The 27,023-nt window shown below is 46.2% G+C and overlaps 1 protein-coding gene across 3 annotated transcripts in view; it reads left to right on the forward strand.

Annotated features, from left to right (window-relative positions):
• Positions 1-27,023, forward strand: part of LOC124034121 (aminopeptidase O (putative)) — a 122,524-nt gene that overhangs the window by 28,299 nt on the left and 67,202 nt on the right. For all 3 annotated transcript variants that reach the window (XR_006838524.1, XM_046346872.1, XM_046346873.1), the window contains exon 6: positions 16,742-16,970. Coding sequence is in view for 2 of the 3 variants with exons in the window: in XM_046346872.1 (XP_046202828.1) it covers positions 16,742-16,970 (229 nt within the window). In the remaining variant the exon portion in view is untranslated. The remainder of the gene's footprint in view (positions 1-16,741; positions 16,971-27,023) is intronic.

Genomic DNA, 27,023 nt, shown 5'->3' on the forward strand with positions numbered 1-27,023 from the left:
ACGGTCACCTGCTGGAGAGCGCTGGCCAAGTTGGGATCCTCCAGTTGGGCCATGCCGAACCGGCCCACTAGCGAGGCGGGCTCTGGAGCCACCTCATGGTGCATCGGGAACATGTCTTCCAGACTCGCCACCTCTCCCTTCAGTCTTGCGCACCCTCCGAGAGGGGTTCTGTTGAAACCTGGGGGTCCACTTCCTGGAATCCACACATGCGGGCATCCCTCCCACCTCTCCGGTTTCCTCCTCACTTCTGGTTCCCTACATCTCCGGACATACTGGTCCACAGTTGGCGAACGTCGGGGAAATCCCTCCCGATAAGGACCGGCACAGGCAGGTTCAGGATGACTCCCACTGGCCCCGTGTGTTGTCCCTTTGTGGTCTGTAGGTGTAGGAGTCTGGTAGGGTAGTCCTTGGTCTTACCGTGTATGCATGTGATGACCACGGTGTCAGCCAGGTTCGTGGACTGGGCGATGTCGGGGTCACCATGCTCCCGGAGTCCACAAGTGCTGTGGTGTCCTTTCCGTTGGCTCTTTCCGGGGTGACAGGGGAAGGACCACTCTCCTGAGCCCAGCATGCCATCAGAAAGCCACAGGGCCGCCCGGTGGTGCGATGTGTCCCGGCTCGCCACACTCGTAGCATTTCCTGCTGTCCAGGAAGGTGCGTCGTCTCGGGGAGCTGGCTGTTGGTGTCCCCCCATCCTTGGCGTGGTCCTCCGCCCTTTTTTGCTCCTTCGAGCGAGTGGAGGGTTCTGCCTTCCGTGGTTGTTCGCTGCACAGGACCTCCAAAGCCACCTGTTGTCCTTCCACCAGCTGAGGTTAGCTTGGCTTGCTAATTCTTTTGTTTCGAACGGGAGAGAGCATAGAAATGTATCTATGACCACTTTCTCGATGGGCGTGAACATCAGTGTTTTAGCAGTTAACCAGTTCTTGGCCAGTCTAATTATATCATGCATTTTCAATTGGGGGGACGCTGTAGGATCATCCGCCCAATCATGGAATCTTTGTGCCCTGTTAATCAGGGTGTAACTATACCGGCGCAGGATTTCCTTTTTCAGCCCCTCATAATGCGTCGCCTGGTCAGCCATCAGATCCTGATAGGTCTTCTGTGCCGCACCTGACAGGAAGGGTGCTTGCAGGCTGGCCCATTGCTCATGAGGCAATTTTTCCCTAGCCGCCGTCCTCTCGAAGGCTTGGAGGAAAGCGTCGATGTCGTTAGCCTCTGTCAGCTTCAGTATAAACCTACTGGGTTTGGGACAAGAGACTGCTGCACCTGCCGCATTTTCGGCCTGGGCGGCTGTCAGCTGGCTGAGTTCAGCTCGCAGGAGAGCGGTCTGCTGGCTCTGTTCCTCCAGCAGTTCCCGATGCATAGCCTGCTGGGCTATGTTCGTCTCCACCAGCTGTTTCACCAATGCTTCCGTTGTGCTCCGTGCCTGTTATTGAGGTATTAGTTATTGAGCCTGGTTTGGGTTGCCCACATTCTCCACCACATGTAACAGTTTCAAGGGTGTGGGGTTTCCATGTCACCAGGTTCAATAACCAAACACGTACAAGGAGCACAACTAGAATGCAAATGGGGAGTGTATTAGGGAGTTTTGCACACTGGAGTAAAGGGGGGAATTCACTAACCGTTTCACAGTCCACAATCCGTTCTCATTGTCCCGTTCTCCAGGGGTAATCCTAAAACTCGGGTCCTACAACCAAACCTGTACACAAGTGGGGTAATCAGACAGTCCAGGTCACAACAGGTAATCATACAGGTATTTCTCTCTCTTCTCACACTTCATAACACACTCTTCCAATTCCATTCTCTGCCCCCTTTGTGCAGGCCGCCTCCTCTTTGTCCCAAAGTACTCCCTGGCTTAATGAGCTACAGGCTCGCCTCGCTGGGGAAGGAAGTCCACATAAGGCTCGGGGGTGGAGCCCTTCAATTATTCCCTTCAATAACCCCTCACCTCTCCCTGCCGTCTGCCACAGTAGTTTCAATCTATATGGCTGTAGTCCGGTGCCTTATTGTCAAAAGCAACCCACTCATAACAGTCACCTGGTGCAGCCAGACAGTCAATGGCTCAGTGTTCCAAAACTGTTCACCTGTTTCTACGTCAAGCAAGGTGTTTTTATGGCGCACGTTTAGCACAGCAGCATATAATCGATGTTATTTTTTGCAATTCCTTCTTGCTCCAGTGTTAGGAATACTGGAGTGATGTCAGCGTAAATGTGTCAACATGTTTGAGGTGATGGCAGCTGTATAGGCTATTCTGGTTGAGCTGTGGAGGGCATGCTCTCTTTGTCCATCACTGTTGTAATCTACTGGGAGACCAAAATGTTATCCAACTGGAGATCTAAATGACGATGGAGAATCCTCCTGGTTTATCGAGCCCACCACTCGCCATCGGGCATTTTTAAATACGGCAATTACATTGTTTGTTTCATTGCGACGTGCATATTGTATCTAGACACACACACACACACACACACACATAAACACATATATACACACAGCGTATAGAGATCCAGACACCCACCACAGGGAGAGGCCTGAGATCAGGGTCACTTTAATAGCTCCTTCTCGTTACGTGGGGTCCTAAAATGTAGTTCCATTGAAAATTGTATTTTCCCTAACCCCTTATATTAACCCTAACCTTAACCCGTAACCTAACTCCTAACCCTCAACCTAACCACTTACCCTAATTGAGACTCTAAACCTAACCCCTCAGCTTAAAATAGGAAGACATTTTCTTGTTTTCATTTGTGGAGACTTTTTAGGTCTGCACCCACGCACACATACACACACGCACAAACGCTGCTGCTGCTTCCTGATGAAAATGTCTTGTGTCTGTATGACATAGTGTAGATGAATGTGGAGGAGTTTAACTGCTCTGTATCACTTCTCTTCAGTTTATTGATTGATATCTAACAGATTTGTCATAGCACACACATGACTCACCTCTGTCCCTGTTTGACTTTGGAATGACCTAATGCAGGTGTGTGTGTGTGTGTGTGTGTATGCTACTATGTGTATGTGCGTGCATACACTTTTTGTCTGTGTGTGTGTACGCCTGTGTGTGTGTGTGTGTGTGTGTGTGTGTGTGTGTGTGTGTGTGTGTGTGTGTGTGTGTGTGTGTGTGTGTGTGTGTGTGTGTGTGTGTGTGTGTGTGTGTGTGTGTGTGTGTGTGTGTGTGTGTGTATGCTACTATGTGTATGTGCGTGCATACACTTTTTGTCTGTGTGTGTGTACGCCTGTGTGTGTGTGTGTGTGTGTGTGTGTGTGTGTGTACGCCCATAATCTCTCCATCACGTCGGGCCACATCACCCTGTTCCAATGGGGAGTTTCAGGAAGGGCACGGCATTTCCCCCGTTCTTTGAAGCGGCTGGCTGTGTGTCCCTCAGCAGCACTTTCAGAAGCAGCAGGACATAGCAGGAATACTCGGCTCGCCACGTGGGCAAATAAGGATATTTCTCCCGGCAGGAAAATCTGGTGGTTTCCACAGTTTTTAGACGGAAATGACCCAAGGACTTGAAATAGGGTATTATTCTGGACGGGTTTATTCTCCCTCACATAGCAGAGAGGGTATTCATAGTGCATTTGTATGACGCAGGGTTTTAATACAATAGTCTGGTAACGTGCTTAGTAGCGTGCTTGGATGACACGATATAATAGATTGCTGAGATGTATTATCGCGTGTCAGAATGAATCTTCTATTCATATGAGTCTTCTAAAAAATCTACTACATAGTGAGTGCTGTCCTATTCATTGTTGATGGACTACATGCAGAACCAGTTTTCTGTTCTGCAGGGAAACAAAATAACTTTGGAATGAGGACATCGTTTGCTATTTGTTTTTGCCTGATACGTCAGGATGCTTTCTGACTGAAACATCCCACCATTTATCGAACCCAACAGTCTTTTGTCATCATTCTCCCCTTAGGTTGTGCCTGATCCTCACATACAGGATACATTTGAATAGATTAGGATCCATGAATAGATTAGGATCCATTGCCCTTATATCTTTTGGTTGTTTTCTAGATGGAGGCAGACACCCCCCCCCCCTTTTCAGTGCTAGATGGCGGGCACTGATATGCTCATTCTCAGCATGTCATCTCTCTCTCTCTCTCTCTCTCTCTCTCTCTCTCTCTCTCTCTCTCTCTCTCTCTCAGCACGTAAGTCCACACAGAGCCCCTGCCAACTCCCTCAATCACAACTATTATCCCAATTAGAACAACACTAAAATAGCACACAACGAACGGCTTACTGCACAAGCAATTACTTTGTTCTCAAGATGAATTATTTTCTATTCAGAGAGAGTTTGACCTGAGATTGCCTCGGTGTGAATGGGTCCTAATGGATAGGGGAAGGAGAAGGTTAACCTATCTGGGAGGGAATCGGTGATATAAGGAGAACTACAGTAGAGACGACACCTGGACGACACCTGATTTAACAAATATGTAAAGAATTAGCAGGTTGTTAAAAGGCCAGATCCACGTCCTCACCGGCTGAACTAGGTGGTAATATACCTGTCAGATACACTAGGCCTGAGTTATGTCCACATCCTGACCTCGGTGAGAGGTCGTAGAGGAAGATTTTCAGCTGGACTTCAGACCACTGCATAGTTTATGGGCATCAGGAAGTAAGGGTGGCCATTGGTACCCGTAAGGAGGAAGTGGAGAAGAGTGTGTACTATATCCCCCAGAATACAGCTTCTGTCCTGAAGCAGTTTAGTTCACTAGCTGAGCTGTCTGTCACAGGCTGGGGTTATGCTTTGCTCAACCCACTTAACCCTGGGTTGAGTACAGAGGACATGGTCTGTATTCAAAAAGCATCTCAGAATAGTGCTTGATCTAGGATCAGTTTTGCCTTTGAGATCACAATTATATGGACAGGGGGGACCTGACCCTTGATCAGTGGTCCTACTCTGAGGCTTTATTGATTTGGGCTCAGGCTTCTATTCAAGCAAACCAATATCCAGAAGTTTCTGGAGTTAGAATTTTAAAAACTCAACTGAACTCATTTCAGTCTCAGAATCCATGTTTGTTCGGTTAATAAAACAATGTGTACACTTGCCTTGTTAGTGGTGGATGGGGAGTTTGTTGGAGGAGTTGTATTAGCTAAGTCTTCCCAGCTGATAACAGATTCTCTTTTCGTCCAAAACACAACTATGTGGGTGGAAACAATGAGCATATGACAATGTCATGATGTCCTCACGTTAGTTGGTGGGACCTAGGACACCCCATAGCACCCCCAAGGCACTCCCATAGCACCCTAACCTCTCAGTGTGACCGATGTTATGTGTTAATGATATGTAACTCCACATTGAACGTCATGTGACCAGAGCTGACAGGACTGCAGTGAGACGTGAGATTGACCATGATAGGGGGTGCGAGGCAGGGATAGCATAGACGGGTTGGTTGTTTAGCAACAAAACTGACGCGTGCTCAGCTATGGGGGGGGGGAATATACAGGGTTGGCTTTGATTGTTGTCAACGTGTAAGATATATTTCATCTCCTATGTTTATTGAAAACATAAATCCATTTGCACAATGAGCACCTGTTGTCTCTCAAATTAATTGTTGCAGTTGTTGGTTAGCTATTTTAGCCATATTAGCATTGACGTGAAATCTGTCAAAACGCCTCAAAACAAGTCATGGTGTCAACAATGTCACGCCCCATGGAAGCGTGCACATCGTTTCCCTGACGTTGTCGGCTAACCCAGCTAAAGGAGAAGAGAGAGAGAGAGAGAGAGAGAGAGAGAGAGAGAGAGAGAGAGAGAGAGAGAGACAGAGAGGAGAGGGGCGGGTGGGAGAAAGGGGGAAGATGAGGAAAGCTCATTAGTTGGTGAGAAAAGGGGAGAGATAGAGGGTTGAGGAGGGGAAGACAGAGCGGAATCCCATGTGATGTGGTCACAGTGTGGGGAGACAGATGTGAGGCATTATGAATGTGTCTCAACCCTAATAGGCCAAAAGAAGGAGAGTTAGTGGTAGAGAGAGAAGGGAGAGATTTTCCTTGCCTTATTGTCACTCTGTCTCATGGTCTCCTTTATTCTCTCTCTCCCTCCCTCTTTCTGTCCTTGCCGCCCCCTCCCTCTCCCCCTCCTCTCTTTCTCTCAGTGGATTCCCTTCCTTTCTTCTCCCCCCCTCTCCAAAGTGAGGTGGTCGGTAACTCTAGAAGTGTGCGACAGAGAGCGTCTCTTTCAGACCGAGGGACTTTGTCACCAAAGACAGCTGTTAATCAAATAGTCAAGGATGAGCTAGCTCTTTCTCCGCGTCTTAAGTGGACTCCTCTCTCCTGTACGCACACAATAGAACCTGACGATTTGGAGGAAGGCTCTGCATGCCTGCACCTGGGGATAAAGGCAGGAATGTTCAGACACACTGTAGTAATTGCTAAACGACTAGATTTCTCTCTCCGGTTCTTTTTTTCTAGGGCCTTATTTCACTTTAATGTATTTTCTGCCCTTCCTCTCACTCCTCCTGTAGTTGAATTCCACCCCTCTTCAGTTCAAAAGTATTCTTGGTTGTTTAATGAAGATAGCAGGGTCCAATTTAGAAAGTGTGTTGTTATTGCTAGAACATTCCTCCCCTGGTTATCTGGGGCCTCCACTTCCTGGCTCTCGATCTGTTGTATAGGTTTACCGTCTGTCCCCACACGGTTCTCAGCACTCGAGTGCCTGCTTTTAACCCTTACTCTGCCACAAAATGCTATGCTGTTTTCGAATGAAACACAACGACTTGCTCTTTGTTGAGGCTCTTCGAATCGGTTTTTTGAATTGAATTGGCACGCGACAAGTCATAGCAGATGTGGGGGGAAAAAAAGAAGTGAACGCGCTGAACAATTGAAAAGGGTGTTTTAAACACCGATCGGAAGTATCGTGTGGGAGATAGAGTAATATCCGCTCCCTGTTTCTGCTTCCACCACCAGTGATCCTTAATAAAGCTTTTCTGAGTGTTCGCGGACATGCTCTTTGGTCTGAAACGAGGCTTTGTTGGCAGTACCCGAGTGGTCAGTCACATAGTGCCAGATTCCCGTGCAATAAAGCTGCATCTTCGTTCCCTCGCTGATGAATGGTTATCTAATGTTCCCTCTGGTCAGCCACAGTGAGATGGTCAGAGTTATTTGTTGTCATATTCTCACCAGGTGATGGCCAGACGTGGTTATTGCTTTCTCCGGATGACTACTCTGCCTCTGAACGAGGCTATACAAACAATGGGTGCAGGCCGCGTTAAAATCACAAGAGCGGATGGAAAAAGCTGAATTTCATAGTGAGATTGTCTCTTTTCCATCCAGACCGTGTTTTGATTACAGTTTGGGCTACACCACCAGCTGTAGGCCGATGTTCAGCAGACCCAGTGATATAGTATACATTATCTACACTATTTATGCAATGTATTGCCCCATCTATGGCTGTGGTGTCTGAAGAGTGACATTGTATTGCCTTTTCAACCGTCTAATCTGTAATATAAAGGAGCTGGCAGCAGCTGCCATCTGCCCTGTGTTTAACAGTAACACTGGCACACTGTACCATAACTCTGGATTAACAGCCTTTGCAAGACAGGCCTGTCGCTGCACACCCATTCCACTGACTAATGGATGAGTCCAGTGCACCCATTCCATTAGGTGATGGATGGGCTCATTGTGTGGTGAGGGGATGTTTATGCAGTATCTTTTTTTATGACAGGCTCTTTGAGACTGAGGATGGTAGGTAATTTCATTAGTCTGGGTAGAGCCAGACATCTTAACGTCGGAACGAGATATTTCAAACCCAGCGCTGTGTAATGTTCAGTACAAATTGTCTTGATGGGTCGGGCTTTGCCTGCAGTCTGAGGGAAAGTAGCAGGGTTTCCAGTTTTATACTGCACAGGTTGTCAAATATCAGAGTTTGGCTGTTCTGTCTGTATATACATACATCTGTACGTGGGTTATTGAGCATTGACACATCTATATAGCTTATGTATGTGATTTACAGATCTTTCAATTTGTTGTTAAAATAATGTTGGTAGCAACGTGAATGTCATTGTGGAAATCTGTTACAGCTCAAGTCGACTACAAAACCTACAATGCAATGCTCTCTATATGGGCTTGCTGGCTACACTATAATGCCACAGTCACAATAATACCAAAGTCAATATCAGCATTTGAAATAGCTAGTTACTGTAAGATACAAAATCGACTAAACGAACTGCACTTGCAAATTAGGAGTCTACAATCGGACCAGGTTCAACATGCAGATCGGGTGCTTTGCAGTGTAGAGTCTGACGTTCGCAAAGGCACCATGCAATGCACCTGTAACGTCCGGCGATAAATGAAGACCAAGATGCAGCGTGGTAGGCGTACATTTTCTTTTAATTATAAATGCTCCACCAAAAACAATAAACAACTCAACGAAAGTAAAGCTATGAGTGCAAACACATGCAACAACCAAAGACAAGATCCCACAACATAAGGTGGGAGAAAGGGCTGCCTAAGTATGATCCCCAGTCAGAGACAAGTATAGACAGCTGCCTCTGATTGGGAACCATACTCGGACAACAAAGAAATATAAACATAGATTTCCCACCCTAGTCACACCCTGACCTACCAAATAGAGAATTTAAAGGATCTCTAAGGTCAGGCCGTGACAGTACCCTGGACTGAAGAGGCAGAAAAATAGGAAAAATGTGGCGGATCCTCTGTTAAATGACACATTACACATATTACACATTACACATATTGCAAAAATAGGATCAGCGGCTCAATCGAGAGAAAACAACCTACCGCGTTATGACACTGGCCAGTATTGAAATCTGACATGTATGATAGAAGATCTCGCGATCAAAAAACCATCATCCTATTAAGGTGAATGGCAAGGGCTCAGATACACATGAAAACATGAAATAGCCCCGGGAACCGATAGGACATCGCTCAAAGATGCACAAATACGATATAACATTCAAAATGGTTTCATCTTTCCCTTTGACACTAAAGGAGTCGTATCAGTCCCCTACAACCAAATGACTCCTATTATTGTCTGTCACGTCGATCTAACTGGCTGGTCACACCAAATGCACCGGTGTAGGATTTCAGTAGCGTTGATAATTTACCCGTGTTTTTTTTTGTGTGTGTGTCCAGTTGCGCTGCATACGTCTTTGTGTGTGTGTGTGTCCACCACATGATCTTCTTTGTGTGTGTGTGTGTCAAGGGTACATACGTCTTTGTGTGTGTGTGTGTCCAGTGCACTGCGCTGCACTCTTTGTGTGTAAGGCCTTCTTTGAGTTTTTCTTGTTCAGGTCACATGCACTGCGCTGCATACGTCTTTGTGTGTGTGTGTCCGTGTCCAGTGCACTGCGGTGCATACGTCTTTGTGTGTGTGTGTGTGTGTGTGTCCAGTGCACTGCGGTGCATACGTCTTTGTGTGTGTGTGTGTGTGTGTGTCCAGTGCACTGCGGTGCATACGTCTTTGTGTGTGTGTGTGTGTGTGTCCAGTGCACTGCGGTGCATACGTCTTTGTGTGTGTGTGTGTCCAGTGCACTGCGCTGTGCATACGTCTTTGTGTGTGTGTGTGTCCAGTGCACTGCGCTGCATACGTCTTTGTGTGTGTGTGTGTGTGTTTGTCCAGTGCACTGCGCTGCATACGTCTTTGTGTGTGTGTGTGTGTGTTTGTCCAGTGCACTGCGCTGCATACGTCTTTGTGTGTGTGTGTGTGTGTTTGTCCAGTGCACTGCGCTGCATACGTCTTTGTGTGTGTGTGTGTGTGTTTGTCCAGTGCACTGCGCTGCATACGTCTGTGTGTGTGTGTGTGTGTGTGTGTGTGTGTGTGTGTGTGTGTGTGTGTGTGTGTGTGTGTGTGTGTGTGTGTGTGTGTGTGTGTGTGTGTGTGTGTGTGTGTGTGTGTCCAGTGCACTACGCTGCATACGTCTTTGTGTGTGTGTGTCCAGTGCACTGCGCTGCATACGTCTTTGTGTGTGTGTGCATGTGTTCTCTCTAACACCATAGAGCTCTAGTCAGGTGTTTCCTGTATACTGATCAGCTGGAGGTGGGACAGGAGATTCCTGTCTGATTACTCCCAACATCTCTGACACGCGACTAAATGTACATCCCTCAGCCATGACGTCGTGGTTCTAGACCTATGAGGACGTGACTGGACTCTTACATACCGTCAACACAACGGATTGAATAAACATCTGCTTTCGCCTCAGAACCTAGACTCTCTCTCTCTCTCTCTCTCTCTCTCTCTCTCTCTCTCTCTCTCTCTCTCTCTCTCTCTCTCTCTCTCTCTCTCTCTCTCTCTCTCCAAGAATAGTAAATTAAGGAGAGTTCATACATTTGGACAGCCCTCAGAAGGAAAAAGGTTTAGGGTTTAGGGTTAGAATTGGGGTTAGGGGTTAATGTTAGGGAAAATAGGATTCTTTAATGGGAATCAATTGTTGTTCGCCAAAAAAAGTCCTCACAAGTATAGTAATACACAACTGTGTGTGTTGTTTTTCTGTAGTCCATATGGATCCTATTGCTCTGCTCTGTTATGCTCTGGACATCAGCACGGATACATACCAGCTCAGTTAGAACCAGCCGAGTGTGTGTGTGCAACTGTGGGTGGGTGAGGTAGGATGGGCTGACTGTGTGTGTGTGTGTGTGTGTGTGTGTGTGTGTGTGTGTGTGTGTGTGCGTGTGCGTGTGCGTGTGCGTGTGTGTGTGTGTGTGTGTGTGTGTGTATGCTGGGTCAACACCACAGAATGTGACTGTCTCCTCATTGGTAATGGCGCCTGATATCTGCAGTGATAAGTATTTTCAGGATGTGATGCGAGCCCTGCATGTGATGTGGCCCTACATGGAGTGGCATTTGGCTGGGCCTCTGGGGCCAGCCTGGGAACAGAGCACAGCACAGCAGCACACAACTGATCGTCAGCCAGGCTGGAATGCCAGACATTTGAAGTCAGACTTGTTAAAAAAGGACTGAGGGTAGGAGATTGGTCAAATAGTCTCCTGTGTCGAAAAATAAGCCCACAGGGTCAGAGCAGGGAGACAAAAAACAACAGACGACACTTCCCGCAAGCCAACATTAGTGAGTGGCACTCTGCTCTCTGAGTTCTTTCTTATTGAGACCGGGGACCTCAAAGGTGGCTTTGGTGTGAGTGTGTGTGTGTGTGGCACTCTTCAGGGAGGAGAAAGAGGAAGTCAAATAGCCTCTTGGGGCAGTCCGAGTTTCAGTCGGTGACACACACCCCCATACCCAGACACACTCTCTCCGTCTCTGTATCTGTCTCGTTCTCTTTCTCTCTGTAAATGGGTGGTGGTGAGATGTCATTACAGAGCCATGATAGGACCTGATGCATAATGCATCCAGCCGTCCTGCTGCTGAGGAGCAAGTGGCCTCTGGTCAGGATGGAGGGATGAATTATGGATGGAGGAGCTCTCGTTCACTGGTTTTGCACTAAATCTGGATCTTCCCCCGAACACCTCTTACTTTTAGCCAGAGTTGTCTTCTGTGGCATAAAGTTACAGTTTACAGACAAAAAGACTCAGGGCTGCTTTATAACCGTGTATCAGGACTTCTGCTCGCTTTCTGACAGTGAAATTCTCTATGACTATACACACTGCTTTACTCATTCAAGGGTTTTTCTGTATTTTTACTATTTTCTACATTGTAGAATAATAGTGAAGACATCAAAACTATGAAATAACACATATGGGTTCATGTAGTAACCAAAAATGGTTAAACAAATCAAAATATATTATATATTCTTCAAAGTAACCACCCTTTTCCTTGATGACAGCTTTGCACACTCTTGGCATTCTCTCAACCAGCTTCACGAGGAATGCTTTTCCAACAGTCTTGAAGGAGTTCCCACATATGCTGAGCACTTGTTGGCTGTTTTTCCTTCACTCTGCGGTCCAACTCATCCCAAACCATCTCAATTGGGTTGAGGTTGGGTGATTGTGGATGCTAGGTCATCTGATGCAGCACTCCATCACTCTCCTTGGTCAAATAGCCCTTACCGTGGGGCGACGCACAATTGGCCTAGCGTCGTCCAGGTTAGGGAGGGCTTGGCCGGTAGGGATATCCTTGTCTCATTGCACACCAGCGACTCCTGCGGCAGGCCGGGCGCAGTGCGCGCTAACCAAGGTTGCCAGGTGCATGGTGTTTCCTCCGACACATTGGTGCAGCTGGCTTCCAGGTTGGATGCACGCTGTGCAGCTGGTGCAGCTGGCTTGGTTGTGTTGTGTATCGGAGGACGCATGATTTTCAACCTTCGTCTCTCCCGAGCCCGTACGGGAGTTGTAGCAATGAGACGAGATAGTAGCTACAAAAAACAATTGGATACCACGAAATTGGGGAGAAAAATGGGTAAAATTCAACAAAAAAATTGGTAAAATTCAACAACAAAAAAAGTGATAATCCCACTAAGTGCAAACCAGATGGGATGGTGTATCGCTGCAGAATGCTGTGCTATGCTGGTTAACTGTGCCTTCAATTCTAAATAAATCACTGACAGTGTCACCAGCACACCATCACACCTCCTCCTCCATGCTTCACGGTGGAAACTATACATCTCACGAAGACACTACATTTGGAACCAAAAATCTAAAATTTGGATTTATCAGACCAAAGGACAGATTTCCACCAGTCTAATGTCCATTGCTCGTGTTTCTTGGCCAAAGCAAGTATCTTCTTCTTATTGGTGTCCACTCAGGACTCCTGAGTGGTGCAGCGGTCTAAGGCACTGCATCTCATTGCTAGAGGTATCACTACAGACCCTGGTTCGAGTCCAGGCTGTATTACAACTGGCCGTGATTGGGAGTCCCGCAGGGCGGCACACAATTGGCCCAGCATCGTCTGGGTTAGGGTTGGCTGGGGTAGACTGTAATTTTAAATAATCATTTGTTCTTAACTGACTTGCCTAGTTATATAAAGGGCAAAAAATTGTTCAATAAAATGATGCAACACAGCCTCAAACTAGAGCATCACATTGAAGTCGACTTAATATCCAATACCATGCAGGTCCCTTTGAGTCAGTAGGTGACATGTCCTAGCAGTCACTGACAGACAAGTCAGGGTGTGTGTGTATCGCGGGGGTATGAGAGTTGCTGTTGTTGCATGCCTCCGCCGCTGGTGGGACGGCGTTACTTGTCGCCGCTCTGACGGATTCAACCTCCCTCCTAAGAGCATGTGCAGGCACCATCCCTGAAAGACGTTCTTTGTTGGACACACACAAACACACATACACTGCAGGAACCAACAACAAAAGGCCCGCTTATCCAATTGTGGGGAACAAGATTAGGGCAGAAATACACTCATAAAGCAGGCATCTTAGCAGCTGCTGTCCTACTGCTTCCCTCTGTCTCTGCAGCTACTAGCCACCGAGGTAAACAACAAAACACAGCTACTTGTGTGGCTGTATTTCACATTTTTGTGAGGATGCTAAACATGGATCTTAATAACAGTGGGTGCTGTTACACACAGACCACACGTATAATAGATTCCCTGTCTCCTATCTGATAAATGTGTTAATAATCCCTGGGAAATTTTTTTTTTTTTTTTTTTAGAGGAACAGGAAGACTGTTCCTAGTGTGTGTGTGTGTGTGTGTGTGTGTGTGTGTGTGTGTGTGTGTGTGTGTGTGTGTGTGTGTGTGTGTGTGTGTGTGTGTGTGTGTGTGTGTGTGTGTGTGTGTGTGTGTGTGTGTGTGTGTGTGTGTGTGTGTGTGTGTGTCCTTCTCTCTCCCTCTCCAGTGACAGATTTTGATATATCCTTTCCACCCTGTCTCTGCACACACTGGTTTCCCACGTAGTCCACTTAGCTTGCTCAATAATTGGGTTATGGAAAGGAAAGGAAAATAAGGATGGTGTCTTTCAGTGTTTCTGAGTGCTTGCTCTCCTATCATAGAAAGTAGTCCCTCCTTACGAACCCTTGAAGCAGAACTCACGTTTCACATAGACCACATAGGTAGGACTGGGAGGGTTTCCTGCTCCCAAATAGTGCCCTTCTTTTGACCTAGGTCCATTGGGGCTCTGGTCAAGGTAGTGTAGTATATAGGGAACAGGGTGTCATTTGGGATGAACACATGGTCCTAACCGTAGCACAGAAATAGAATGGGGAATGCTGCTGATTCTAGGTGGGCTAGATCAATGTCATATGGTGGGTCACACCTTTTATAGCTGGGTCATGGAACATTTAGGTGTGTCCCAGGGATTACGATTGTAATCTGTCTACTGGTAATGTTTGTTTTGAGGAGAACTGTGGTTTTCTAAGTCCTGAGTTTCCAGCAGGTGAACAGTAGACGTGTATAGAGTTCTAGAGCGTCTGAATGGATGGCCGGCCCCTGTTATATGAGCAGGGAAAGAGAGGCCTATTCATTTGCACCTCTCTGACCCCTCTCCCATTCTTCTGCTGTTCTCTGTGTGAAAAATAGGCTGCCTCTCACGCACACCAGCCTCAGGCCCTCAGGGTAGGGTAGGGGTGTTATTTAAGATGGGAAGAAGTTGGTCCAGGAAAGGTTTGCAGCCGTGACCTTGGTTGTCAGCCATGACAAATTAGACCATTTCTACCTCACTGTTCAAAAGGAGCCACATGATTTATGTCACAACTCTCAGATGAAGCTATTCTGTTGTCGTTATATCTTTTGTGTGTGTGTGTGTGTGTGTGTGTGTGTGTGTGTGTGTGTGTGTGTGTGTGTGTGTGTGTGTGTGTGTGTGTGTGTGTGTGTGTGTGTGTGTGTGTGTGTGTGTGTGTGTGTGTGTGTGTGTGTGTGTGTGTGTGCGCGTGCGCGTGCGCGCGTTGACAGAATGGTTATAGTAAGTGTATTGTGAACCCTGCATGAATTCTATTGAAATGCACACAATAAAGCTTTCTATTCACCCATTTATTTCAGTTGATTATTAGACGGGCTTGAATCAGTGGCACTTGGTATTATGTTACACATCACCTAAGAAATGACACGGCCAGAACACGGTAATAACCTATGAAATACTTTCTACCTAAATGCCTTACAAGGGGCCACCATACATTGGTTTGTGATTGTATGGGAAAGCGGACTTAACAGTGGACACACGTGTATGTCAGGTAACAGAACACGACACGAATGGGAGCTGTGCTGCAGCATGACCACGGCTGTTTACTGTTTGTTTTACTGTCATCGCGTGTAACCAGAGAAACTTTCCAAACCCTCGTCAAACCTAACATTTACCGTTGATTGGGGGGGGGACAACTCTCTTAATGTGGGTTATTTTATCAACCACAAATAATGGTCTGAAGGGTAGAACGTCATCTAAATCAGAGTTTGGACTACTAACCCTGTCTCACATTTGTTAAGCATTACGCTGGAATGCAGGGGAGCTGCCTTCATAGAAACCACTGTCTGTTTTTCTTCCCTTTCCTCGACTCTGATTGGCTCGGAGCTTTGATAAAAGGTTCTTACTGGTGGATAGGGTGGGTAATCCTGTATCCAGTTTGCTGAGCAGTGTGTACACGGAGCTGTCTATTCCTAAAGGGACGTTTAAGGTATTCCTCTGGCAGAACAAACATCGCTGTGTCCCATTTCACCTGCATGGCTGAATGCATAGTGTATAGTAGTATGTACAACACACTCACACACACACTCACACACACACACACATGGTCAAACCTAAAGGGTCACATCAGGTATTCCTCTGGCGGAACGTGAACATATCTGCGCACTCATATCATCTATATGATAAACGTGTATTTAAAGTGCAGAACACAGTACGCCTGAACGTATCTGAGGGTCATACTCGACAAACATTACCTAATCCACTTCGCCACACTGTGTTCTTGGGGTGAAGAGGAGGGTCCTCTATGAATGCCTCCCAAATCTCAGAGCCCTATGGGCCCTGGTCAAAAGTAGTGCGCTGTAAAGGGGAAACGAGTGCCACTTGGGACGCGGCGTATAACTGCCTCCAAGCGACTGTAAAATCAAATGAAAAACGTTGGACCTCCACCGTTTCCAGCAAAGTTGTTGCGATCTGAAGTTTTTTGTTTATTTGCCTGCTAACCTTTTATTTGCCTCGTTCAGTTGACTGAGAACACATTCTCATTTACAGCAATGACCTGAGAGTTTTCGCTTATGCAGTCAAGATAAGGTCAATGATGTGAAGCCTAAACCGAGGCAGACCAGAGTGCTTGGGGTCGCGGTAGGTGGTAGAGTGATGATACAGGCAAATGCTGGTTTAAATGTAATTCAAATGTACCTACGCTCTGAAGAGGGCTGTAAAGCCGAAACGTCTATGTACGCTATCCCTAATGCAGTAAAAAAACACAAAAAAAACATATTTTTGAGTGCCAACCAATTAACCTCTTTGGGTTACCCAGACTGGATGATGACTGGAGTTTCTCTGTCAAACATGTTTTTGCAATGACATTATGGGTTATAAAGCAGGGGTGGAGACAGACAAGGAGAGCCTGTAGTCGAGGAGATGTCTCCCACATACAAACACATATGCAAGAAAACATACACAGACACACACACACACACACAGTCGTCATGGCGTCGTTAGGGCTATGTCCTCCTCTGTAATCATAGGTTGGGTTCGTTCCTACCAATTGTTGATCACTCTCCAGGGTAGCGGAGGTGTGTGTGTGTGTGCCCGGACGTGCATGCTAGGTTCGGGATTTTCAAACATTCAGTGGGCTTTTCCTTATTCTCTCTACATACATGATGTGTTTGTGCTTATACCTATCTTTTAGTTTCCTGCATGACCGTGTATATTCAGGTTTATTCATTCTTGCCTGTTCTCCCCCCCCCCCCCCCACACACACACACAGCCCCCACATCATTTTCCTGTCACAGAGTGTGCTGTGTGGAGACAGAGAGGGAGACGGAGAGGGAGTTGGAGGAGAGCGGGGCCTGTCTCTGTGTGGGTCTCGTCTGTGCCATGAGCTGTCCCACTCGTGGTTTGGCCTGGCCATCGGGGCCCGGGACTGGACAGAGGAGTGGATCAGTGAGGGCTTTGCCACATACCTGGAGGACATCATCTGGGCCCGGGCACAGCAGGTACTAGACTATCAGCTGTCCCTTGTCAAAACAGAGTTTACTCCCAGACGCACACTGACCTAAGGTTTATGCATTTCCCCCACCTCATGATTAAGGTTATGATTGGGGTAATGTGAGCTGATCCTAGATCTGTGTTTAGGGGTAATGTCTACCCAGGGCCAGTCAAAGGGCAATAAGCAGATGGGTTGGACAGCTATGTGTTATTATGTTTGCTGCTATGGCAACCTGCAGATCAGTGAGGGCTTTGCTACATACTTTCAGGGCCAACCTGGGCCAGAGCACGGCAGGTATATTGGTCTATACAGACCTATATAGAGGAGAGATGAGTCACAGCAGGATACTGGACAGCATCTTCGGACAGTGTGTGATCACTGATGTCTTGGAACAAGGCTTTGAGAGTTTGAGGTTGGCGTTTTAGTCACACAAAGGAGCACAGATCTGTGCAAAACATACCGTAAAACTCATTACAGCCCGAAGCACAATTACATTTGAAACCTTTCGTCAAAGATGTGCGTTTATAAGGGGAATAATATTTGATTTGGAACTGGCAGAGAATAATATGCCTTTTCCAGTCATTTGAAGTATTCGGGTTATTCTGCTCACTGCCATTTGCTGGTGCAAAATGCCGCCCCGAATCTCAAAGGCATCACTTGAAAGGTGCAATGGACAAAAAGAAAAGAGAGGAAAGAAGAGAAAAGGGATGAAGTGGATTAGGGCCGACCCCATTTAGTCGGCTGGTCCATTGTTTGGTTGATAGGCTGTTGGTCGACCGAGATTTCTGTAATCGAGCAGTGGCAAAACACAATACAGAAAATATTCACAGAGTACAAGACACCTGTCTGATTTGCACCTGTCTCAGTGGACTAATCCATTGTGGAGGCCGTGGGGATGGAACAGTCCATCAACTAAGTCATGTGCTGCTGAAATTGTATATGGTTAAGGACAATGGTGCAACACTTATAAAAATAACATTCTTTTATGACGAATTATCTTTCTCCCTGCGTTGGATAGCGGTCGCTGTCCGCGGTTTCTGAAACAACCGTGTGCTGATGATTTGGCGTCTTTTCCTAGACCATGTTGCTATGTGCATAATGGCAAAGTCCGCCAGCGTATCGGAGGTAGCAGCGGCGTTGGGAGACGCGAAAACAGCCCTTGCCTTAATCGTCTAAGGAAGGTGAGGAGAGCGGACACCTCAACTTATTTAGGTCTATAATCAATAGCCTGACTGTTAAATGTGCCTGGCTTTATAAATCATCCATATATATCGCCAGAAATAAGACAGATCCTGCTTCTGTTGCCTGTTTGAGTGTTTGTTTAATAGCCTCACGCAACATCACACGTTGGATCATCTTGGCTATGCTGTAATAAAAGCCACTTTGATATAACTTATCATGTATTTAGTGTTGTTTACACTGTTCCAAATTGTCTCAAAAATAATATTTATCATAATAATCTCCTTCTTATTGTTATTATTGCTATTTGTATTATGATTGTCATTATAATAATAAGTAACGTCGTTATCATTAGTAGGCTTAGTATAGCAGCCTTGTATAACCACCATCGAGCTGTAGGCCTAGGAGCACATCCTGTTTGGTCTTAATACCTTATCACTTAATTAGGCCTATATTGCAATACTTATACACAGTTGAAGTCGAAAGTTTACATACACCTTAGCCAAATACATTTAAACTCAGTTTTTCACAACTCCTGACATTTAATCAGAGTAAAAATTCCCGTCTTAGGTCAGTTAGGATCACCACTTTATTTTAAGAATGTGAAACGTCAGAATAATAGTAGAGAGAATAATTGATTTCAGCATTTATTTATTTCATCACATTCCCAGTGGGTCAGAAGTTTACATGCACTCAATTAGTATTTGGTAGCATTGCCTTTAAATTGTTTAACTTAGGTCAAACGTTTTGGGGTAGCCGTCCACAAGCGTCCCACAATAAGTTGGGTGAATATTGGCCCATTCCTCCTGACAGAGTAACTGAGTCAGGTTTGTACGCCTCCTTGCTCGCACACGCTTTTTCAGTTCTGCCCACAAATTTTCTATAGGATTTGAGGTCAGGGTTTTGTGATGGCCACTCCTTGACTTTGTTGTCCTTAAACCATTTTGCCACAACATTGGAAGTATGCTTGGGGTCATTGTTTGGAAGACCCATTTGCGACCAAACTTTAACATCCTGACTGATGTCTTGAGATTTGCTTCAATATATCCGCATAATTCCCCCCCCCCCATGATGCCATCTATTTTGTGAAGAGCACCAGTCCCTCCTGCAGCAAAGCACCCCGACAACATGATGCTGCGACCCCCGTGCTTCACGGTTGGGATGGTGTTCTTCGACTTGCAAGCATCCCCCTTTTTCCTCCAAACAAAACTGGTCATTATGGCCAAACAGATCTATTTTTGTTTCATCAAACAAGAAGACATTTCTCCAAAAAGTGCGATCTTTGTCACCATGTGCAGTTGCAAACTGTAGTCTGGCTTTTTTATGGCGGTTTTGGAGCAGTGGCTTCTTCCTTGCTGAGCGGCCTTTCAGGTTATGTCGATATAGGACTTGTTTTACTGTGGATATAGAAACTTTTGTACCTGTTTCCTCCAGCATCTTCAAAAGGTATTTTGCTGTTGTTCTGGGATTGATTTGCCCTTTTTGCAACAAAGTACGTTCATCTCTAGGATACAGAAACTTCTCCTTCCTGAGCGGTATGGCGGCTGCGTAATCCCATGGTGTTTATACTTGTGTACTATTGTTTGTACAGATGAGTGTGGTACCTTCAGGCATTTGGAAATTGCTCCCAAGGATGAACCAGACTTGTGGAGGTCTACAATTATTTCTCTGACATCTTGATTTCTTTTGATTTTCCCATGATGTCAAGCAAAGAGGCACTGAGTTTGAAGGTAGGCCTTGAAATACAAAGCTTCTAAAGCCATGACATAATTTTCTGGAATTTTCCAAGCTGTTTAAAGGCACAGTCAACTTAGTGTATGTAAACTTCTGAATTGGAATTTTGATACAGTGAATTATAAGTTAAATAATCTGTCTGTAAACAACAATTGTTAGAAAAATGACTTGTCATGCACAAAGTAGATGCCCTAACCGACTTGCCAAAACTATAGTTTGTTAACAAGACATTTGTGGAGTGGTTGAAAAACGAGAGTCCCGGCCTCCCAGGTGGCGCAGTGGTTAAGGGCGAGAGACTGGGTTTGCCCCCAGTCTCTGTCGTAACTGGCCGCGACCGGGAGGTCCGTGGGGCGACGCACAATTGGCATAACGTCGTCCGGGTTAAGGAGGGATTGGCCGGTAGGGATATCCTTGTCTCATCGCGCACCAGCGACTCCCGTGCTCCCGTGGTGCACACTAGCCAAGGTTGCCAGGTGCACGGTGTGTCCTATGAAACATTGGTGCGGCTGGCATCCGGGTTGGATGGCGCTGTGTAAAGAAGCAGTGCGGCTTGGTTGGGTTGTGTATCGGAGGACGCATAACTTTCAACCTTCGTCTCTCCCGGGCCCGTACGGGAGTTGTAGCGATGAGACAAGATAGTAGCTACTAACTGGATTACTAATTGGATACCACGAAATTGGGGAGAAAAAAAGGGGGTAAAATAAAAAAAGAAGAAGAAAAAAAAAAAAACAAGAGTCCCGCTAGCGGGGCAACGTCCGGTGAACCTGGAGGGCGCGCAATTCAAATAAATAATCATAAAAAATATGGATATAAACATTTAGGTACATATAAGTGTCTTATATCGGTTGAAAGACTAAGTTCTTGTTAATCTAACTGCACTGGCTGATTTACAGTAGCTATTACAGCGAAAACATGCCACGCGATTGTTTGAGGATGGGGCCCCACCTCAAAATATTTTTCCACCGTCACAGTTTTCATAAATTCACTTAATAACGATTAAATATTCACTTACATTTTGAATATGTTCCTCTGATTTGTCATCCAAAGGATCCCAGCTATAACATGTAGTGTCATTTTGTTAGATAAAATTCTTCTTTATATCCCAAAAAGTTGATGGCGCCCAGTTTAGTTGGCGCCATCAATTTGAGTAATCCACTCTTTCAACATGCAGAGAAAGGAATCCGAAAATCTACCTTTACATTTACATTTAAGTCATTTAGCAGACGCTCTTATCCAGAGCGACTTACAAATTGGTGCATTCACCTTATGACATCCAGTGGAACAGCCACTTTACAATAGTGCATCTAAATATTTTAAGGGGGGTGAGAAGGATTACTTTATCCTATCCTAGGTATTCCTTAAAGAGGTGGGGTTTCAGGTGTCTCCGGAAGGTGGTGATTGACTCCGCTGTCCTGGCGTCGTGAGGGAGTTTGTTCCACCATTGGGGAGCCAGAGCAGCGAACAGTTTTGACTGGGCTGAGCGGGAACTGAACTTCCTCAGTGGTAGGGAGGCGAGCAGGCCAGAGGTGGATGAACGCAGTGCCCTTATTTGGGTGTAGGGCCTGATCAGAGCCTGGAGGTACTGAGGTGCCGTTCCCCTTACAGCTCCGTAGGCAAGCACCATGGTCTTGTAGCGGATGCGAGCTTCAACTGGAAGCCAGTGGAGAGAGCGGAGGAGCGGGGTGACATGAGAGAACTTGGGAAGGTTGAACACTAGACGGGCTGCGGCGTTCTGGATGAGTTGTAGGGGTTTAATGGCACAGGCAGGGAGCCCAGCCAACAGCGAGTTGCAGTAATCCAGACGGGAGATGACAAGTGCCTGGATTAGGACCTGCGCCGCTTCCTGTGTGAGGCAGGGTCGTACTCTGCGGATGTTGTAGAGCATGAACCTACAGGAACGGGCCACCGCCTTGATGTTAGTTGAGAACGACAGGGTGTTGTCCAGGATCACGCCAAGGTTCTTAGCGCTCTGGGAGGAGGACACAATGGAGTTGTCAACCGTGATGGCGAGATCATGGAACGGGCAGTCCTTCCCCGGGAGGAAGAGCAGCTCCGTCTTGCCGAGGTTCAGCTTGAGGTGGTGATCCGTCATCCACACTGATATGTCTGCCAGACATGCAGAGATGCGATTCGCCACCTGGTCATCAGAAGGGGGAAAGGAGAAGATTAATTGTGTGTCGTCTGCATAGCAATGATAGGAGAGACCATGTGAGGTTATGACAGAGCCAAGTGACTTGGTGTATAGCGAGAATAGGAGAGGGCCTAGAACAGAGCCCTGGGGGACACCAGTGGTGAGAGCGAGTGGTGAGGAGACAGATTCTCGCCACGCCACCTGGTAGGAGCGACCTGTCAGGTAGGACGCAATCCAAGCGTGGGCCGCGCCGGAGATGCCCAACTCGGAGAGGGGAGAGGAGGATCTGATGGTTCACAGTATCGAAGGCAGCCGATAGGTCTAGAAGGATGAGAGCAGAGGAGAGAGAGTTAGCTTTAGCGGTGCGGAGCGCCTCCGTGATACAGAGAAGAGCAATCTCAGTTGAATGACTAGTCTTGAAACCTGACTGATTTGGATCAAGAAGGTCATTCTGAGAGAGATAGCGGGAGAGCTGACCAAGGACGGCACGTTCAAGAGTTTTGGAGAGAAAAGAAAGAAGGGATACTGGTCTGTAGTTGTTGACATCGGAGGGATCGAGTGTAGGTTTTTTCAGAAGGGGTGCAACTCTCGCTCTCTTGAAGACGGAAGGGACGTAGCCAGCGGTCAGGGATAAGTTGATGAGCGAGGTGAGGTAAGGGAGAAGGTCTCTGGAAATGGTCTGGAGAAGAGAGGAGGGGATAGGGTCGAGCGGGCAGGTTTTTGGGCGGCCGGCCGTCACAAGACGCGAGATTTCATCTGGAGAGAGAGGGGAGAAAGAGGTCAGAGCACAGGGTAGGGCAGTGTGAGCAGAACCAGCGGTGTCGTTTGACTTAGCAAACGAGGATCGGATGTCGTCGACCTTCTTTTCAAAATGGTTGACGAAGTCATCTGCAGAGAGGGAGGAGGGGGAGGGGGCGGAGGATTCAGGAGGGAGGAGAAGGTGGCAAAGAGCTTCCTAGGGTTAGAGGCAGATGCTTGGAATTTAGAGTGGTAGAAAGTGGCTTTAGCAGCAGAGACAGAGGAGGAAAATGTAGAGAGGAGGGAGTGAAAGGATGCCAGGTCCGCAGGGAGGCGAGTTTTCCTCCATTTCCGCTCGGCTGCCCGGAGCCCTGTTCTGTGAGCTCGCAATGAGTCGTCAAGCCACGGAGCGGGAGGGGAGGACCGAGCCGGCCTGGAAGATAGGGGACATAGAGAGTCAAAGGATGCAGAAAGGGAGGAGAGGAGGGTTGAGGAGGCAGAATCAGGAGATAGGTTGGAGAAGGTTTGAGCAGAGGGAAGAGATGATAGGATGGAAGAGGAGAGAGTAGCGGGGAGAGAGAGCGAAGGTTGGGACGGCGCGATACCATCCGAGTAGGGGCAGTGTGGGAAGTGTTGGATGAGAGCGAGAGGGAAAAGGATACAAGGTAGTGGTCGGAGACTTGGAGGGGAGTTGCAATGAGGTTAGTGGAAGAACAGCATCTAGTAAAGATGAGGTCGAGCGTATTGCCTGCCTTATGAGTAGGGGGGGAAGGTGAGAGGGTGAGGTCAAAAGAGGAGAGGAGTGGAAAGAAGGAGGCAGAGAGGAATGAGTCAAAGGTAGACATGGGGAGGTTAAAGTCGCCCAGAGCTGTGAGAGGTGAGCCGTCCTCAGGAAAGGAGCTTATCAAGGCATCAAGCTCATTGATGAACTCTCCGAGGGGACCTGGAGGGCGATAAATGATAAGGATGTTAAGCTTGAAAGGGCTGGTAACTGTGACAGCATGAAATTCAAAGGAGGCGATAGACAGATGGGTAAGGGGAGAAAGAGAGAATGACCACTTGGGAGAGATAAGGATCCCGATGCCACCACCCCGCTGACCAGAAGCTCTCGGGGTGTGCGAGAACACGTGGGCGGACGAAGAGAGAGCAGTAGGAGTAGCAGTGTTATCTGTGGTGATCCATGTTTCTGTCAGTGCCAAGAAGTCGAGGGACTGGAGGGAGGCATAGGCTGAGATGAACTCTGCCTTGTTGGCTGCAGATCGGCAGTTCCAGAGGCTACCAGAGACCTGGAACTCCACGTGGGTCGTGCGCGCTGGGACCACCAGATTAGGGTGGCAGCGGCCACGCGGTGTGGAGCGTTTGTATGGTCTGTGCAGAGAGGAGAGAACAGGGATAGACAGACACATAGTTGACAGGCTACAGAAGAGGCTACGCTAATGCAAGGAGATTGGAATGACAAGTGGACTACACGTCTCGAATGTTCAGAAAGTTAAGCTTATGTAGCAAGAATCTTATTGACTAAAATGATTAAAATGATACAGTACTGCTGAAGTAGGCTAGCTGGCAGTGGCTGCGTTGTTGACTTTGTAGGCTAGCTGGCAGTGGCTGCGTTGTTGACACTACACTAATCAAGTCGTTCCGTATAGAGTGTAATAGTTTCTACAGTGCTGCTATTCGGGGGGCTAGCTGGCTAGCTAGCAGTGTTGATTACGTTACGTTGCGTTTAAAAGAACGACAATAGCTGGCTAGCTAACCTAGAAAATCGCTCTAGACTACACAATTATCTTTGATACACAGACGGCTATGTAGCTAGCTATGTAGCTAGCTACGATCAAACAAATCAAACCGTTGTGCTGTAATGAAATGAAATGAAAAATGTGATACTACCTGTGGAGCGAAGCGGAATGTGACCGGGTTGTTGAGTGCGGAAGTTCTATTCAGTAGACGTTGGCTAGCTGTTGGCTAGCTAGCAGTGTCTCCTACGTTAAGGACGACAAATAGCTGGCTAGCTAACCTCGGTAAATTAAGATAATCACTCTAAGACTACACGCTCTAAACTACACAATTATCTTGGATACGAAGACAGCAAAGACAACTATGTAGCTAGCTAACACTACACTAATCAAGTCGTTCAGTTGAGTGTAATAGTTTCTACAGTGCTGCTATTCGGTAGACGGTGGACGTTTGCTAGCTGGCTAGCTGCTGGGCAGATAGCAGTGTAGACTACGTTAGGACGACGAAATACGAAGTTGCAATAGAAGTGCTGACTGTTTCACTTTGTTGTCCTCTTTCTTTTCCTTTTTCTTCTGTCCTTCTTTTGTCCTTATTTTGTCTTCCTTTCTTCTGTTAACTATATATTTTGTTGTTGTTATTCTTTGTAAGCTAGCTAGCTTCTTCCAGGAGAGTCCCTAGCAACTGCTTAGCAACAAGTAAACAATTCTGCTAGCAATTCAGCTAGCTAAGATAACTGTACAATTTTATGAAAAATAGTTAATTATTCAAAAGCCTGTCTTTTTTGGTTTGTTCCTTGTTTTGTCTTCTATTGAGTCTTGCAGTTTTCTCTTGATTTTTTCGATGTACTTCACTCTAAAAAACCATTTAAATCTCAATATATACAGGAGCTCATTTTTCAGCAGCTGCTCAATTTGAATTTTAATTCAATTTCTACCTCTAACGAGTCAAATTACATTTCTAATTACTCCTCGGATACCCTAAAATGTAATCAAACTATAATATTTCTTACGGAAAGAAGTATGTTCAATAGGAAACCGATTTTAGCAGGTGCATCCTGTCTTCATGGCGTGCGCAAACACGAATTTCCAAGACTGTGTCCCCGTGCTAAAACTGATATTTCTTATTCGTTTTGGAAGTTACAAGCCTGAAACCTTGAACATAGACTGCTGACACCCTGTAGAAGCCATAGGAATAGCATCGAGGGAGCTAATTTTCAGTATGCCCTTATACTTACCATTGTAAGAGGATGGTCTCTCTCAAAAAATATTCGGGTTGGATTTTCTTTGTATTTTCTCCTACCATATCTATTGTGTTATATTCTCCTACATTATATTAACATTTCTACTAACTTCAAATTTACTTCTTTCCAATGGTACCAATTATATGCATATCCTGCATCAGGCAGTTTACTTTGGGCACGTCATTCAGGCGGAAATTGAGATAAAAGGGGCCTAGCCCTAATTAATGACTCCAACCTAAGTGTATGTAAACTTCCGACTTCAACTGTAGGCTACTGTATCGATCAATCATTAATTTGTTCTTGTCATCATAGTCATTCATGATTTGAAATACAATCAAGCATTTGTTGTAAAAATAAAATAACAAAGCGACCCATGAATAATTAGCGGAAACAATAAATAAAGCATTCCATTTTGACAATTGCATTTTTGAATGCATGTGACTGTTTTTAGTATTTTTCTGTAATAAAGGCTTTACAACAGATTCTCTGGTACGCTTTTCATTTATTTTGTATTGTCTACATTGTTCCAAATGGTCAGAAAAAATATATTATACTCTAACAGCACCTGTTTGGCACACATAATATGCACACAGCGCTTGCTCCTTCTGTTTCTTGATCTCCAATATTTTCCACAATTAGTCAAATGTCTTCTCCACATCTGACTTCCCCTTTGCCTCCTGAGCAACCAGTAAACATTCCCCCCGTTTTGAGTGTATTTGTCACGTCATCTGCATCTATTTTGCTGTCACGTGTTACGGTGTTCAGAGTTCGTTATAAACACATTTATTGGAATGTTTATCCTAAACAAATGAGGGATTTCGGTAACAAAATGTTTAGGTCAGAAATGGCAGTAATTATGTTGCAGCTTCAGCAACACAGACAGTGCGATAAACACTGTTGATGATCTGTGGTGGTCGCTGCAGCAGGGAGGAGAGAGAGAGACAACGGGTGCCAGTCTCACAGTTGCTCACTGTCAATTTATTTTTACACAGCAAGTCTGAGCCTGGCCCGGTCATTTGTATGTCTTAATTATTTCCTCAAACAGAGAGCTTAAAGCATCAGACAATGTCCGTGCATATAGATGCATACAGATGACTCTCAGTCGACCAAGATTTTCTTTCGTCCGGAACAGCCCTAAAGTGGATTGTTTCCAAGTACACACTCTTTTTTTCCTCGCCATATACAATTACCGAACGTTGTTCTTCTCGTGATTTGTATCATCCAGAGCCATATACTATATACAGAGTAGTTTGGTAAAGTGACTAAACTCAGCTTGACATTTCAAATTGTGACAAGCGCCACGT

The sequence above is a fragment of the Oncorhynchus gorbuscha genome, linkage group LG04 (genome assembly GCF_021184085.1).
Source record: "Oncorhynchus gorbuscha isolate QuinsamMale2020 ecotype Even-year linkage group LG04, OgorEven_v1.0, whole genome shotgun sequence".
Classification (NCBI taxonomy): domain Eukaryota; kingdom Metazoa; phylum Chordata; class Actinopteri; order Salmoniformes; family Salmonidae; genus Oncorhynchus; species Oncorhynchus gorbuscha.